The sequence below is a fragment of the Peromyscus californicus genome, unplaced genomic scaffold, assembly GCF_007827085.1.
Source record: "Peromyscus californicus insignis strain IS unplaced genomic scaffold, ASM782708v3 Scaffold_4__1_contigs__length_199733344, whole genome shotgun sequence".
Classification (NCBI taxonomy): Eukaryota; Metazoa; Chordata; class Mammalia; order Rodentia; family Cricetidae; genus Peromyscus; species Peromyscus californicus.
Genome location: NW_026294562.1, coordinates 162139156 through 162155081, shown reverse-complemented (window position 1 = coordinate 162155081; position 15926 = coordinate 162139156). Strand labels below are relative to the sequence as shown.

Sequence of the window (15926 nt, the reverse complement as noted above, 5' to 3'; positions counted from 1 at the left end):
CGCCAATGCAAATAAAGACCAGGCTTAGACACTGTCACAGACATTTCTTGGAGCAGATTTCAAGCCCCTCTCCCCCAATGACAAGGCTGGGTCTTTGGCCCCCCATCCTCCCTCCACTTCAGCCTGCACTGACACTAACAATATTGAGGTCACAGACTGGCTTGGAATCACGATCAGGAAGATTAATGTTGGCGTGCCTCCCCCAAAATCTGGGGGGCAAGCATCCAATCTGAGGGGCAAGCAGCTGGAAAATTGGGGGCTCCAGGGTCTGAGGTCTTCCTGGCTCCCAGGGTTCAGCCCTCCACGCACCCCAGATATGGGGGCAGTGAAAGGTAATCATGGATCAGAGGTGGGTGTCAGCAGGGAACAGGGCTGGGGACCTGGGAGAGGGGGTACTGGGAGATGGGGACTAGGGAACCTTCCCCAGTCCCCACTGCTTAATCCGAAGATCTCACAGCACCATACAGCACTCTGGTCCCCCATCCCACCCCTTCCCAAAACGAGGTAGGTTAAGAATGGAGCTTCCCCCCACTCACCATGGAAGGGGGGAGACCGAGGCACAGAGAGGGGGATGGGGACCCAGGCTGCCCCAGCCCCCAGTTCCTCCGCCCTCAGCTCTGGTGGGTCTGACAGTGATGAGAGCCGAACAGAGTGGGGATAGGAGGGACACCCCCCTCCCCATTTTCTCTCACCCATCCCAGGGTCTGGTTGGGAGAGCTGAATCACAGGTTCCGGATACAATAAATAGTTAATAATTTAAAGGAAGTGACACAAATATTAATCCCTTGAATCCCCACAAGGCCACCCAAGTCTAGGTAATGAGGAATGGTTAAGTGCACATTCCCAGGAACTTAGGGCCAGATGTAGGTCCTAAGCCCATAAACCATCAAGACTGTCTTGGCTCTGAGACCTTGGTTCCCCTATCCAGGACACCAGTTCCTAGGCACAGTGGACACCCCATTGTTAGGGAAGAGAGGCTGTGGCACCCCTCTTCTTCAGAAGGAAAGCATGGGGAAGTGCCATTAAACAGTGTGAGCTTTCCAAAGCAACTCCCAACCGAGATGGAGGAGGCTAACAGGAGATGGACCTGAACGAACTAGGGGTTGATGGCAGGAGTGATCTGCAAGGGCTAGGGATGATGGGGGCTTCTGTGGAGCCATAGCCAGCCCCAAAGGTACAGGTGTGCACAGTAGAGAAGGGCTGGCCTTCCTCTGCTGTCCCTGCTTGACCCCTGCAGCTGCCTGTCTCTGCTTAGCTGAGAGCTTGTACAATCCTCTGCGGCAACACCAGGCCCTAGAGGTGGGAGAGGAAACTGCTGGGTGGTCCAGGATTCCAGCAATCTGAATTCACACTGGTGCAAGTGTTTTCCCAGGATAAAGAGGATATCTGGATGTTGCTGGGACTTTGCAGTCTTAGGAACCTCTGGATGGCAGGACTCGGGGGGATCAGGTGATGAGGTATCTGGGGGCTTCATCAGTCTAGAAGTACTTTGAGTTCAAGAAACTCGGGGGTGTAAAGATGCCAAGGCCCTGGGACATCCTGTCTCTAATATCCCTGGTACAGAGGGACCAAGGTCTCAGGCAGGCCAAAACAATCTCAAGATTGTGGGGGCTTGAATCCTGCACACAGGGGTCGATTGGTATCTCAGAGTCTTAGACCTGGTGCTCTTAAAGCACCTTGGAGTTGCTATAGAGCTGAGAGTCAAGGGATGAGAGGCCTGGATTACCATGGCCACTGCATCTCCTGAGATCCAGGCTCCTACCCAGCTGTTGGTTGGGGAACGTAGGTAGAAGGAAGCTAATGTTTCCAGAACATTTGGGTTCTTAAAATTCAGGCCCCAGGGAAACTGGAAGGCTATCTAAGCACTTGAGACCAGTGCACTGGGCCCAAAGTGCTGGTGGCCTTCAGGCATACATCTGAGGGTAACCGGCACCTCAGAGACCATCCGTGAGACCCAAGTTCTCCAGAACTGCTGACTTGAGGGGCAGGTGTTCGGGCCCTGGCTCCCAGGGCATCTTGGTGTCTGATATCTGGACCTTGCTGAGCTCTGAAAAGGGCCTCCCAAATTATTTTGGTCATGTTTGAGGATATCTGAGGACTTTTGGTGCATTTTGGGGCCTGTGGGAATCTGTGAATCGCTTGTACATGAACTGATGGTAAGATCTGTGGACTCTCAGGAGTGAGTAGACTTCAGGTCAGTATCTGGTGATTCCAAACCATCCTGGTGTCTCTAACCCGGAAGGATTTGGTGTTTCCGGGTCCTGGGCTATAAGAACATCCAGATGTAGGTATACCAGGTCTCCAGTGAAAATTCAGGGACTGTTTTCTGGTGATCCTGGGTCCTCTGGTCTCAAGGTCTAAGTCATTTGATAAAGGGTCAGGTTTTAGCAACTCCTGACTAATTTGGGAGCTGTAGTATGAGTTTTTACAATGTCAAGTATGACCTGGAGTCTGGGTTGGGTATTTAGACAGAGAGTCAGGGTCCAAGATCCCTGGGTCTCAGGGGTGTAAGCTCCTGGGCCTTCTGAGATGCAATGTTTGGAGATGTCATGAGTCTCCTCAGTGGGGAAGAGGGAGGGAGAATCCAGAATTCAGGACTCCTGGGTCCACTTGACAGGCATCCTGATGAAGCTGAGTCTGAGATCTTAGTCCTAGGTTTGGGGTCCAAGGTACCAGATCTGGGATCTCTCAAATCCATTTAAGCTCCAAGTTCCAGACGTACCTAAGTTTGGGTTTTAGGTTCGTACGGAGTTCAGGGTCCTGGACCCTCCATTTTAGGTCTTCAGACCGATTTTCAAACCAGCCCAACGATCCTCACCGTGCAGCCTCCTCATGGCGACCCCCACAACCTGCGCAGCCACACCGTGCTGCAACCCAGTGACAGGCGCGCAGAGGTGCGTAGCAGCAGAGGCAGGGCACTGCCAGCGACAGCGCAGCCAGAGCGGCCCAGCGCGCAGCAGGGCGCGGGTGGCCTGGCTCACAAGCGCATGGGTCCGAGAAGTCACCCTCGGCGTCCGACAGACAGTGGTACAGCAAGCTCTCGGCACACCACAGGCAGCTGAGCCTGCGCACTAGCAGGCGACCTGGGTCTGGGGCCTCTGCGCAGCGACCACCACGCCCATCCGCACGGCGGCGGAAGAGTGCTCTGCAGTGCACACAGCGTGCAGCCTCCTCGGCCTCCGGGGAGGCCTTGGCTGGAGCAGGAGTGGGGCCCGGACCCGGGGGTGGACGAGCAGGGGGTGCTGGGGGTGTAGCCTCAGTGAGAGGGGCAGGGAGTGACACTGGGGGACCCAGAGCTGCACCCCTCAATGCACCAGTCTTGGCGAAGCCCACGACGCAGGTAGACAGGGGAAGAGGTGCCGGTAGTCCGGATCGCCGGTAGTCCTCATAGCCACGGCCGCCCCAGCCCTGGCTCCCTGCCCCGGCTAGAGACTCTGAGGGTTCTGGAATCCCAGTGAACGGTAGAAGCGGAGGGTAGCTCTGCAGAGCCAAGGGACAAGGAGATCAGGTTAGGGACATCTGCAACTCACAAAGTCCCCATAGGCTACCCAGGTTCAGAAGTGCCAAAATCCCAGGATGTAGCCAAGAGTCAGTTAAGAGGAACCGTGTCTCCCTAAAAACTCTCTTGGTTTTGGGGTTTAGACTTCCAGCCTGTTCCTCATCCAAGTCCCTCAGCCTTCAGAGACAGATGAATGTAGGCGGCAAGCACACACCTTAAGGACCTCGTGGCTTAAGACTTCCCAGTTCAGTCACACTCAACCCCCAATCCTTCCTTCAGGATAAAGGAAACAGTCTTAAGGAGTCCTTTCATGAGTTCCAGCATCTTCTAACATATTTGAAAATCTGTCCATGTCCTCCCTCAAGCCCCTGTATAAACTAGACGGTCTTCAAATCTCCCAGAGAGCTAGAGACATCTGGAAGCTCCTACCAGCTCTCGGGAGCCCAGGCAGCTTTCTTTCTACCCCAGTACTGGGGCTTGAACTCAGCATCTCCAGCACCTTCCACACAAAAGTGTGCACTCTATCACTGAGCTACTTCCCTAGCCCCAAACCCAGGCCTCTTTCTATCCCACTACCACCTACAGCTCAGTCAGACTGGCCATTTCCTGGGATCTGGGTCCCTTCTCACTCAGTTTAGGAATCAGCCCTGAAGCAGCACAGCTCTATTCGATTACCGTGAGGGTCGGGAAGTCGTACCTGAGCAGAGGAGCGTCGCAGTTGTGGGGGTGTGGCTGGTGGGAAGGCAGATGTTGACTCCACTGTGACAATGGGAGCTGCAGCAGCTGTGGCAGGGGTCTCCTGGCGGCTGTGACTGGAGGAGGAGTCGCTGTCCACGTGGGACTGAGGGAGGAGGTTGGAGAGGCCTTAGTGTAGGGAGTTCTCCCACCAAGGACGATGCCCTTACACAGACCTCCCTTCCTCCGAGAGCAAGAGCTCTGCAATCAGGAGGCCAGGCTCAAACCTTTGCTCTGTCACTGGTTATGTGACAAGTGAGCTCACCTCTGAGCCTCAGTGTTCTCCTCTGTAAAAAGGGGGATCATCATAGCACCTACTCATAAGGATTTGTTTAGGACACTGGCAAGGGCCCAGCACCCGTCTTACAGCGCCCTCCACAACTGAGCCTCCTTACAGTCCCTGGCCAGTGCTTCTAAGCAAGAGCTGTCCCCATCCTAGCCCCTTGCTAGTGGATTCTGGGCAAGCACTCTACCATTTAGCCACTCCCCCAGCCCCTCACTGGGGGATTCCACCATGTCACATCCACAACCCTTGGCTATTTCCTAAGAGTCTCTCTTAGCCCAGGCCTCAAACTCAGATCATCTTGCCTTCCCTCAGAAGTAGCTGGGATTATAGGTGTGTACCACCTGACTCTGGACATAGATATATTATTTTTACTAGACTCCTAATGGCTCAGATCACCAACCTACAGGCCACCCACCATCCTCTCCCTTCCCAGAAGCCCTCTTCCTTGGCCAATCAGTACATTCCTGTCTCATTTTCACAACATCTTTCTTCCCCCCAGGCCCGGCCCTCTACTTTACTAGCTGAAGCCCCATTTCTCAGGCCCTCCGCTCCCTCTCTGTAACCTGGACATAACTCCTACTTAGCTGTTCACAGCCTTCATTCGACAGCCACTGAGCACCGCAGCATGCTGGACACAAGGCCACTGATGCAGCTTCCGGCTTTGAAGAAGAGCTCCATAGACATGGACTGGGTGTGACTTCTAGGCCACCTCCACCCCCATGACCTTGAGCTTCTTTGACCCAAGAAACTAGTTTTGTTACTCTTGGTGTTCTCAGCAGCTCCCAAAATGCATCTGGACATTCTGTGGCTCACTTATTATCATCTCATCTATTTATTCAACCCGTTTACTGAACACTTCATGTGCACCAGGGACTTGAGGGGCTAGAGGTGAAGCAAGGAACTAGCGAAAGATCCTTGGCCTTCAGGAGCTGACGTGCTAGCATGGAGGATGGGTAGGAAACTATCACATAAGAAAACTGGTTTAGAAGGTGGCAGTGGGGCTTAGAACCAGATAAGGGGGACATTGGAGATCGTCATGGGGGTGGGAGATGGCACACAAAGGTTTTCTTTGTTTTGTTTTTGAGACAGGGTCTCTCTATGTAGCCCTAGAACTCACTCTGTAGATCAGGCTGGCCTCAAACCCACAGAGATCTGGCTGCCTCTGCCTCCCAAATGCTGGGATTAAAGGCGTGTGTCACCATGTCCAGGTGGGGTGGGGAAAGTGTTTTATGTATTCCAAGCCTACTTCAAACTTATAACATAGCCCAAGGGTGACCTTGAATTTAGATCCTCCTGCCTCCACCTCCCTAGTGCTGGGATTACAGATGGCAGCTGGAGAATCAAAGCCAGGGCTCCGTGCATGCTGGGCAAGCCGAATCCCCAGACTGAGGATGCAATTTTCAATAGATTGCTCCATGAAGCCACCAAGAACACGTTTGTATAAGGCCTGCCTCAAAGGAAATGATGGTAAGTCAGATGGAAATCTGAAGAAGTATTCTAGACAGAAGGGCCCCAGGACAGGGATGTATCAGCCCTGTTGCAATGAGAGTGAGGAGTCTGGCGGGACTAAAACAGGGTGAGAGGAGCCCCAGTCCAGGCCCAGAGGGAGCTCATGTGCCACCTGGAGTGGAGGAGCCATGGGAAGGTTCTGAGTAGAGAAAGAGTATGATCTGACTCAGCCATTGATAAGAACACCGTGGCACCCCACCCCTACCCCATGTGGACTTGTTCTAAGGATCAGGAGAGAAAGTGACAAGAAGAAGCTGTGGAGACGTTTCAGTTGGGAGATGAGGTTGGACACCATTGGGTGAAAAGCAGATTTGGTCATTTTGACAGTAGAACCTGGGCCGGGCTGTAACTCAGCGGTAGAGTACTTGCCGAGCATATACAAGACCCTGAGTTTGAGCCCCAATACTGAGAAAGAAAGAAAGAAAGGTAGGAAGGAAGAAGGAAGGAGTTAGAAAGAGGGCTGGAGAGATGGCTCAGCAGTTGGAAGCACTGGCTGCTCTTTCAGAGGACCTGGGTTTGGTTCCTAGTTCCCACATGGCAGCTTACAACCAGATGTAAATAAATTCCAGGGTGATCTAACAACTCATCAGGCCTCCGCGGGCACTAGGCACATAGTAGATGCACAGACATATATGCAGGCAAAGCACTTGAACACACACACACACACACACACACACACACACACACACATTTTTTTTTTTTTTTAAAGAAAGAAAGAACCAATATTGTGACAGATTCTATGGGAAGCAGGAAAACACAAGCAGCCAGGCGTGGTGGCACACACCTATAACCCCACACATGGGAGACTGAGATGGAAGGATCACGAGGTCCAGCTGCCTTCATCTCCTGACAGAACCATGGCCACAGCTTCTCACTGTTACCCCTCCCCGCCAACTCCTGCTATCAGTTCCCCCAGCAGGGCCAAGGAGATTCTATTGATCATGAACTGACATCAGAGCCTTCCCTCCCTCAGAACCCTCCATGGCTTCATCCCTCAAGGTAAAGGAAAAAGCCCTGACAGTGGCACGTAAGATCCCACATCACCAGGCCCTGGGTCACATGACCTGGCCGTGTGGTAAGGCCTTATCTAACAAAACAAACAAAACCGATGGCATCAAGGATGACTCCAAGTTTACAAGCCTGTAGCTTGGCCAGTAACTAGAACACAGAATTATCAATTCATAGCCAGGGGGTGGATGCACAGGCCTTTAGCCCCAGCACTCAGGAGGCAGAGGCAAGCAGATCTCTGAGTTTCAAGCCTGCCTGGTCTACAGGGAAGGCTACACAGAGAAACCCTGTCTCCAAAAAAAAACGAGAATTATCAATTCATTTGTCCATGCACTCATTTTAAAGTTCATTGCTTTTTATATTCTATCTTTTTTTCTGTCTTTCCCATTGGACTAAAGCACCAAGAAAAAAAGGAAGTTTGCTTTGCTTACTAATATATCCCTGGTGCCTAAAACACTGCCTGGTGCTTTTTAAGTACCCTTGACCAAATGTATGAGTCACAGCAACAGAGAAAAACTAAGCAGGGTGTGAGGGTGCACCCTTGTAATCCCACCAAGTAAGAGGATCCAAACTGCAGATCAGCCTAGGCCATAGAGTGAGAATCTGTGCCACCATATCCCCACCCCAACCCTCCACCCCCCCCCCAAAAAAAAGGGAAGGAAAGAGAGAGGAATGAGTAAGCAAGCCACGAACGGTGACACACACCAATGATCCCAGCACTCAGGAGGACCTAAATCCAAGGTCATCCTCAGATACATATGGAACTTTGAGACTGGTTTGGGCTACATTAAACTCTAACTAAAAGTAAATTGATAGATACATATAAAAGAATAGAGAAACTAGAATGGCCATGGTTGAATTGCCACTATCCATTTGGGCCTGATTTTGTGTCCCCAGCATGTGGCCTTTTGCGAGCTCCACAGCAAGTATTCAGGAATACTTGTTGACTAGAACTGTCCCCCACCCTCCCATGGCAGATTCCAAGACTCACCATCAGAGGGCAGGGGGTCTCTGCAGTGTCCTGGGAAGGGGAGGAGGAGGAAGAGGAAGAGGAGGGAGTGAGCGAACCTAGGATAGGGAGAGAGGCAGAAGTGAGTCCCCAGACCCCAGCTTCACCTATGTCTGTCCCCCAGCCTGGGAGTCTGTGCCTACACTACTCACCTCGGCTGAGTGCGGCCAGTGCAGCTAGCAGACTCTTCTGGAACTCATCAGCCTCTGCAGGACTCTGAAACGTCAGCCCAAACTTGCAGTCACCCAGGCTCCAGTGGTGGAAGATAGGGTTCACTTTGTTGTAAACCAAACCTGGCCTCAGGGTACACTCCAAGGTGGTCTGAGGGGCAGAAAGGGGCTAGGGTGGTGTGCCAGCCCCTCTGTATATCCCAACTACTTCATTCTCAACACCAGGTGTACCTAAACACAAACTAACATAGCCTAGTCTTAGGGGACATGTCTCTGGATCTGCAATATTCCTTCAATCCTTTGATTTCTATACTTATCTAATTTCTTCCTCTGATATCTCAGTAGGAACCTCCAATCTTATTAAATGTTAAAAAAAAATTAACCTTTTCTCATAACCTAACATGCCCTACTTTGATTGAAGAAAAGGCATTATTCACACTTTACTGGACATATCAAAATATTACAGCCAATTCCCTTCTGATGCCTCAATAATCCCCTGAAAGCTGGCCCAGAGATACTAACCTCCTACACAGTCCACTCGATGCTGACCACCCCTCGATGTCCCTCTGTGTCCTTGTCTGATCCCAACACTTCCTCTACACTGTTCCTCAGGCCCTGCTTTGAAATGCATCCTCTTTCCCAAGCTTTCCTTTCAAGAAAGGGGTCTCACTACCTAGCCCAGGTTGTCCTGGAACTTCACAATCCTCCTGTCACAGTGTCCCTAGTGCTGGGATTAGAAGCATGTGACATAGGACTGTCAATCATATGTGACACTTCTAAGCAGACCTCACAGATTCCTCCAGATACTTAGGGCAGACAAGAGCCAATTGGTAGAGGGCACCTCTGAACAAGATGGAGCCCGAAGAGGGTTCTGAGCAGAGAAGGGACATGATGTGAGTTGGGTGTGAGCTGGGTCGTTGTGGACAGACCAGGGTTGGAGGAGGAGCAGGAACGGGACAGGAAGACCACTACCGAAATAGCTGTATGACAGAATAGCCAGAGAAGCAGCCGACACAAGTTTCCCAATACCCCACCCCACCCCCAAATCCCAGCTCTTAATTCACAAACGAGATGTCCATTCCAAACTCCATCCCATGGCCCACTCTGAGTCCCAGTGGTAGGGGGACACATGACCTCTCCTGTCCCCCCCTCTCCCCAGGCCCTTCCCTCCTTCCCCAGGGTTCATCCCATTCCCACACCCCAGGGTGGCTCACTTTCTGGTCCCGAAGCCGCTCCCCGTGGATGACGTAGTGCCCCTGGCGGGCCCCCCCCTCGGGCCTGGCCCCTCGGACCCGACATACGCTCACCTGGCTGAGGCCCCCGCCCCCCACAGGCAGCCAGCCCCCACTGGAGTCATCTCGGGCCATCACCACGGCTCGGACCCGCACCATGTACCTGGAGGGGGTGGAGGGACAACACAGGCCATGAACTCAAATCTTGCTCCCGATTTTAGCGTTCCTCTAGCCCTGCTCTCCTTTTATCTGCTACCTCTGGACGGGCCTCACCCTCAAGCCACCAGTACCCCCACCCCTTGCCCACTTTCTTCTATCATGGCTTCTTTCTTCTTGGTGACATCTTGCCCACCTACCTTTTCCGTCGGATCTACCTTTTCTCACCATACCCACCTTCTCAGCATCTTCCCCCATCCCCACCCCCATAGCCTGGGTTTGCTACTTCCCCTCCCCCTACTGCTTCTCCCCTCAACCCCAGTCTCCTTCCTCCCTCTCATCACAAACCCATAGCCCCACCCATTGTCCCCCCTCACAGCTGGGTTCCTGCGCATATCTATTTTCTCTGGCCCCATCAACTCAGCTTCAGTGCCCCCAACACTGCCTCCGCACCCCAGTCGCCCAGGCCACTAGCTGGGTGAGAAACCTTGGCTCTTTCCCCCCACCCTTTCCCGGATTTATGAATGAGACCGGATGCAAAGCTCACTGAGTCACCCAGCAACCGGGAGATGGGCAGGGAGCAGAGAGAGAACCAGAAATGGCCAGAAAGAGAGGCCGAGAAGGAGATGGAGGCAGAGGAAGCCAGCAACCAGCGACCGAAAAGATCCAAGGAGCATTTCATTCACAAAAATCAAGGCTGCTCCCTTTGGTCTCAGTTGAGGAACGCCAAAGAAGACAGATGGGAGGGGGAGATAATGATCCATCCCCTCACCCTCCCCAGTCCTTCAGAAACATTTTACCCCGCCCCCAGCTTAGGGGATGTAGCCCTCCGCCCAGCAATCAGGATTAGCATCCAACCCCACTGCCCACCAGCTCAGGGACCCTGGAGTCCCAACCTTAGGGATCCAGGCAATGAGTTCTAGCCCCCTCCCCCACCTGCAGGCTGTCGGGTTTCCCCAGCCTTTCACGAGGGGAAGGGGCGGCCACAGCGCCCCCAGCCCCCTTTTCTCAATGGGATGGGATTTTGTGAATGAGCAGTCACGTGACACTGCTTCCTTTGTCCGCCCGCCTCCCCCAACAACAGGTGAAGCAGGGAAAGAGGGCAGGGGTCCCCCCCAAAGGCCTAGTTGACATGGGGCACTGAGATCTCGGAGTGTCCTATGTTCCCCACACATCTATTTTCCCAGGGAGAGTAGTCCTCAGAGTTCCTCAATGGCGAGGGTCCACGACAGAATTTTGTGAATGGGGCATCCTTGGAAGAAGTCCAGGACCCCCAAATGGAAACTGGTACCCCAAATAGCTACCGCGTAGATTGGGGCCCCCACCCTCCTGTTCTCCCAGCCGATGTCCGCGGGGAGCAAGGGTGGGCAGAAGGGTGCAGCTGCGGTCCTGGCTGCCCTCTCACCAGGGCAGGCGATCTCGTCAGCCCCCCGCCCCCTCGCCGCTCTGGGCACCTGCCTGGGAGGCTCCGGCCGGGCTCCGAGCGGCGGCGACGCGGCCTCCTCCTCCTCCTGTTCGCTCCCGCTCCCTCGCTGGCTCCGGCGGCGCTGGAGACGGGCACCGGGAGCCGGGGCGAGGGGGGAGGGAGGGGGAACCTGGAAGACGTGGGGGGGGAGGGGGCGGCTTGGGGGAGGGGTAGGAGCAAAGCGGGCGCACTTGCCCGCTGGGTCCTAGAGCCCGGCTCGGGCTACAACGAACACCCCTGATAGCCCCCATTTTCTCGGGACCCAGAGGGGAGTCCCCCATTTTCCCACTTATCTGAACGGTTGGTCCCTGATGATGTGAGAAGGGAACAGAGATAGGGCCTGGTCTCAGGATTCTAGAAGGAAGGTGGTCCACGGTCTGGGCTCTGAATGGGAGGGGCGGGATGCCTGGCAGGGTTCGAAAAGGGAAGGGGCCTGGGAGCCCGAGTAAAGAGGAGGCTTGGACGCTGAAGGAACAGAGAGGGTGCGTCACGGAAGGGGCGGGAGGGTGGGCCTTCTGAGCCGTCCGAACGAAGACAGGGTCTTGGCAAGCGATGCTGCCGGGACTTAGCAAGGCGGAGCTTGGAGATAAATTTCCTCAGGGGCAGGTCAGATAAGAGGCCCAAAAGGAGGAGCTACGTAGCAATGTTCGCAATGGGCGGGGTCCAGGGAGGGGCTTAACGGAGGGGCGGGGCATTTTAAAAGGGTGGGGCATAAAGTGAAGGGGCCTGCACATGGGCAAGACACCCGAGTATTTCTAAAGTTGATCTGGGTTCGAAGGGCTGCGCTCAAGCTGGCCCACGGGGGCGTGGCCTCGAGCTCGGGGCGGGGCCTAGATCTCGGGGGTCGTCCTCGCTGTCTCGCCCACTTGCCTTCACCCGCACACCCGTTCTTTTCGGTTATTTTCTGCTACGGCCGTTCCCCGCCCTGCCCTGGGTCCACGGGGCCATGGCCTGATCTTTGGTCGGCTGTAGGAGTCGGTGAGTGGGGTCTACTGAGCGGAGGAGCCGGGGCGGAGCTTGAGGAAAAGGGGTGGAGCCTAAGTTAAGAGCTGTCACAAACGGCGAGCGGGAAAAGTTTAGGAGGCTTGAGGATTTGCTGCTGGCTGAGAAGAGGGAGGGATCCAAATGATCGACAGAGAGAGACGGTGGGTGATCGGAGGGTTAAGACTGAAGGACTGGGGGATTAGTTAGACCACAGAGGCGGACCTGACCCGGGTGGGGGCGGGGCTTAGGCCTCAGGGACCCGGTTAGAGTGTTAGGATAGATAGAAGCCTCAATTCCTTGTTGGCTACAGGGCATAACCATCATTATCAGTGTGGTTTAAAACTCAACAGAGAGGCTGGTGAGAACTGACCCCTGAAGCCTTGAGATCCCAGGGGTGGCCAAGGTGTTAAGAATATGATCTAAGCACCCGAGGAGTCAGGGTTGGCACCTTAGTACATTAATCAGTTGGGTTCGAAGACTAAGAACCGCAGCTTTGAGAGCATGGGGGAGTGGGCGTGGTCATGACGAATCGGAGAACTGGAGACTTAAGAGACGGGGGCTGAGAGAATATTGGAGGACAGGGCAGACCAATGCAGACAGGGACAGTCCAAGAACAGCCTGAGCCTTGGAGTCCCCGCAGAACCCGCCGACTGACTGGTGGAAGTTTATTTAACCACAGTCTCCGGCCTCCGTCGAAAATGGGGAACGTTCAGTCGGAGCCTTCCGCGGGCGGGGGCTCCCGAAAAGAACAAGCCTCAGACCGCGCATCCGACTCCCGCAGGACGCCTCTGGTGAAGCCCGGGGTGACCCCCTCATCCCCAGCCATGCACCTGGCTCGAGGGCTGGGCGTCTGGTTCCCTGGCAGTTCCGGGCCCCCGGGACTCCTGATACCCCCGGAGCCCCAGGCCTCACCCTCGCCCCTGCCCCTGACCTTAGAGCTGCCCTCGCCAGTGACACCACCTCCAGAGGAGGCGGCTACGGCGGCGGTCTCCACACCACCCCCGCCCCCCGTGGGGACCCTGCTGCCCGCGCCATCTAAGTGGCGAAAACCCACGGGCACTGCAGTGCCTCGGATCCGCGGCCTGTTGGAGGCGAGCCATCGTGGTCAGGGTGACCCTCCGAGCCTCCGCCCGCTGCCACCGCTGCCCCGGCAACTGACCGAAAAAGAACCGGTCCCGAGGGCCCCAGCCCCACCTCCGACGCTCCTGGAGCCTCGGAAGCAGCTACCGCCAGCACCTCCGCCTTGCGACCCGCAGCCCCCGAGCCGCAGAATCACTCTGGCCTCTTCGGCCACAAGCCCCACAGAAAGCCAGGTCAGGCACAGCAGCGAGGGCCAGGCGGCCGGGGGAGCCCGCGGAGGGGCGCCCCCCCCAGCCGGAGAGGGCGAAATGGCTCGGTCTGCTACTTCCGAGTCCGGCCTCAGCCTGCTGTGTAAAGTCACCTTCAAGTCGGGGCCCCACTTGTCCCCCGCGTCGGCCTCGGGTCCCGTAGCAGCCAAAGCCTCACATGGGGCCGGCGGTGGAGGAGGACAGTTCGCCTCTTCGGGGGCCATCTCTTACGCTGAGGTCCTGAAGCAAGGTCTTCAGCCTCCTGGAGCCACTCGTCCCTTGGGAGAGGTCCCTCGTGCAGCTCAGGAAACGGAGGGCGGTGACGGAGATGGCGAAGGGTGTTCTGGTCCCCCTTCGGCGCCCGCTCCCCTTGCCCGGGCTCTACCGCCACCCCCTTACGCCACCTTCCCAGGTTCAAAGCCCAAATTCGACTGGGTGAGCCCTCCCGATGGCAGTGAACGGCACTTCCGATTCAACGGGGCTGTCGGGGGAATCGGGGCACCCCGACGACGCACAACCACGCTCTCAGGGCCTTGGGGCTCCCCTCCACCAAGGTCAGGTCAGACGCATCCAGCTTCAGGGCCCCGGAGGCTTACACCTGCCTTGTTGGCGCCACCCATGTTCATCTTTCCAGCGCCCACCAATGGCGAGCCTGTACGCCCAGTGCCTCCAGGTCCACAGCAGATACCTCCGTTGCCACCTCCACCGCCCACACCACCAACCACTCCGCCACCGGCGCCGCCACCCACACCTCAGCCACCGGCACTTCCGAGGACGCCGATACTGGTGGCCCACCCGCCTAACCCAAGCCCTGGCCACGTAGAGTCAGCCTTGGCTCCTACCCCTGCCCCTGCTCCGCCCCCTACCGTGGCTGCCGACCAGGCTCCGCCCCCGTCCCCGGTCCCGGCTCCGGCCACATCCCCAGCTCCAGCCACCACCACCGTGGAGCCGTCACCGCCAGTGCCCCAGCCCACCAAGATTCGTACACGCAAGAACAAAGGTCCCCGAGCGGCCCGGGGTGTGATCCGTGAAGAGGTTCTATCTGGAGACGGTCCTCGAGAACTGACTGCGACTCCAGTGACTGACAGCAGCAGTGGAGGGGGTGGCGGTAGCAGCAGCGGAACACCCACAGCTGGGGCCCCTAGCAAGGGTGCAGTGCGCCACTGGCCGCCTTTCGAGGTGCTTAATTCTTGTCCTTCCAAGTGCTACTGCCGCCATCAGCCCCGTCACCGACGCCTGCCACGCAACGTGTCTGCCTGGTGAGGGAGACCCAGGAGTGGAGAGTAGAGGGCGGGCACACTCCCAAGTCCAGCACCCATTTTCCCTGGATAGAGTAAGATTCAACGCTATGGCATCCTGACCATAGGCTGACCCCTTGACTTACGTGGGTCTCAGCCTAACTGAGCCCCAGGAGCCTTGACCCTTGACTGGCCATTAGCTCAACCCCTCGACCCTTGGTCCTGTAGTCTTCCCGTTGGTCTGACCCTCTTCTGGTCTAACCCTGTCCCTGAGGGCACTAGAGACAAGTTTTTTCAGAGATGTCAGAAGGAAACAACTGTCTACTGGAACCTGAGGGAGGAATAAATAGGCCCCCAACTTTCCTGGGCCCAGTGAAATCCCCACCTGCCATACCTTTTCCCACCCCCCTACCCCGGAGGCAAGGCTTTGGCAACTAAAGGGTAGAGGTCTCAGCCTTTGGCCGCAAAGGTTACTTTCCCATCAGGGGACACCGCCCCTCCTCCACCTTTGCTACTAAACTATGCCCCTGGACTGTGTTGCCAGGTCTAAGCCCAGCTATGGACAAAATCCTGCCTTGGCCTCCTTTGGGGGCTTAGCTAGGACTCATCACATTCCTTCCTTTTCTACATGGCTGTACCTCCACCCCAAATGCCCTTGGGAACCTAATGACACCTTCAGTTTGTCTTTATGCCCACGGGGAAGGTGAAGCCCAGGAAAGTACACAGACAGACCCTGTCAATTCTTCCTCCTGCCAGGCTGAGTACGACCACCAACCACCTGAGTGAGCCTCCCTGGGTGGTCACCGTCAAGCTGGCCGGCTCCCTAGTAGCTGGCCTGGAGCACTACGACTTGCAGGCCACCCATTCCAACTGAGTTCGGTCTGCCCAACACCCTCTGCCTCACCTTCTTTAATAAAGTACCCAGTCTACACAGCCTGCCTAGCTGCCTATCCTTAACCACCCGGGAGGCTGAGGTGCAGAAACGAGCAAAGCCAGGCTTCCTCTAAAGAACCAGCTCCTATGCACACCAAGTAAGGTGACCGGGCCCAAAGCAGTGATGAGATGCCAGGGAGCAGGCATCACTTAGGCCCAGGACGAGGGTCTTGTCCCCTTTACACCACCAACGCTGTGGCTGAGCCATGGTCACGGGTCACTCTGGAGCAACAGTGAGGATAACCAACCGGCTTTTTCAAAAACTCTGCAGGTAACTCGGCCAGACTTGGAAGTGCCCTTAAAACAGTTTCCCAGCACACAGGCTAGTGGGCCAGCAGGGTCTAAGTTATAAATTACAGTGTTGGCTCAAGGAG

At 55.8% G+C, this 15926-nt stretch overlaps 2 protein-coding genes across 4 annotated transcripts; one reads left to right on the top strand and one right to left on the bottom strand.

The window, feature by feature from the left end:
- Window positions 1-29: 29 nt before the first annotated feature.
- On the bottom strand, window positions 30-11573 carry Spred3 (sprouty related EVH1 domain containing 3). 3 transcript variants are annotated; one of them, XM_052761254.1, is made up of 6 exons: window positions 11063-11170; window positions 9431-9611; window positions 8199-8367; window positions 8029-8105; window positions 4197-4340; window positions 30-3480 (listed from the first exon to the last, which is right to left on the bottom strand). In XM_052761254.1, exons 2-6 carry the CDS (start codon window positions 9605-9607, stop codon window positions 2815-2817), a joined length of 1233 nt encoding a protein of 410 aa, XP_052617214.1. In that variant the 5' UTR covers window positions 9608-9611; window positions 11063-11170; the 3' UTR covers window positions 30-2814. The 3 variants fall into 3 exon arrangements, with proteins under 3 accessions (XP_052617214.1, XP_052617215.1, XP_052617212.1); XM_052761255.1 differs by having other exon boundaries at window positions 9524-9611; XM_052761252.1 differs by lacking the exon at window positions 9431-9611 and having other exon boundaries at window positions 11063-11573.
- A 1-nt stretch (window position 11574) lies between these two features.
- Window positions 11575-15834, top strand: Ggn (gametogenetin). The gene has a single exon (XM_052761251.1). The coding sequence runs from the start codon at window positions 12644-12646 to the stop codon at window positions 14642-14644; it is 2001 nt and encodes a 666-aa protein (XP_052617211.1). The 5' UTR covers window positions 11575-12643; the 3' UTR covers window positions 14645-15834.
- Window positions 15835-15926: the final 92 nt, after the last annotated feature.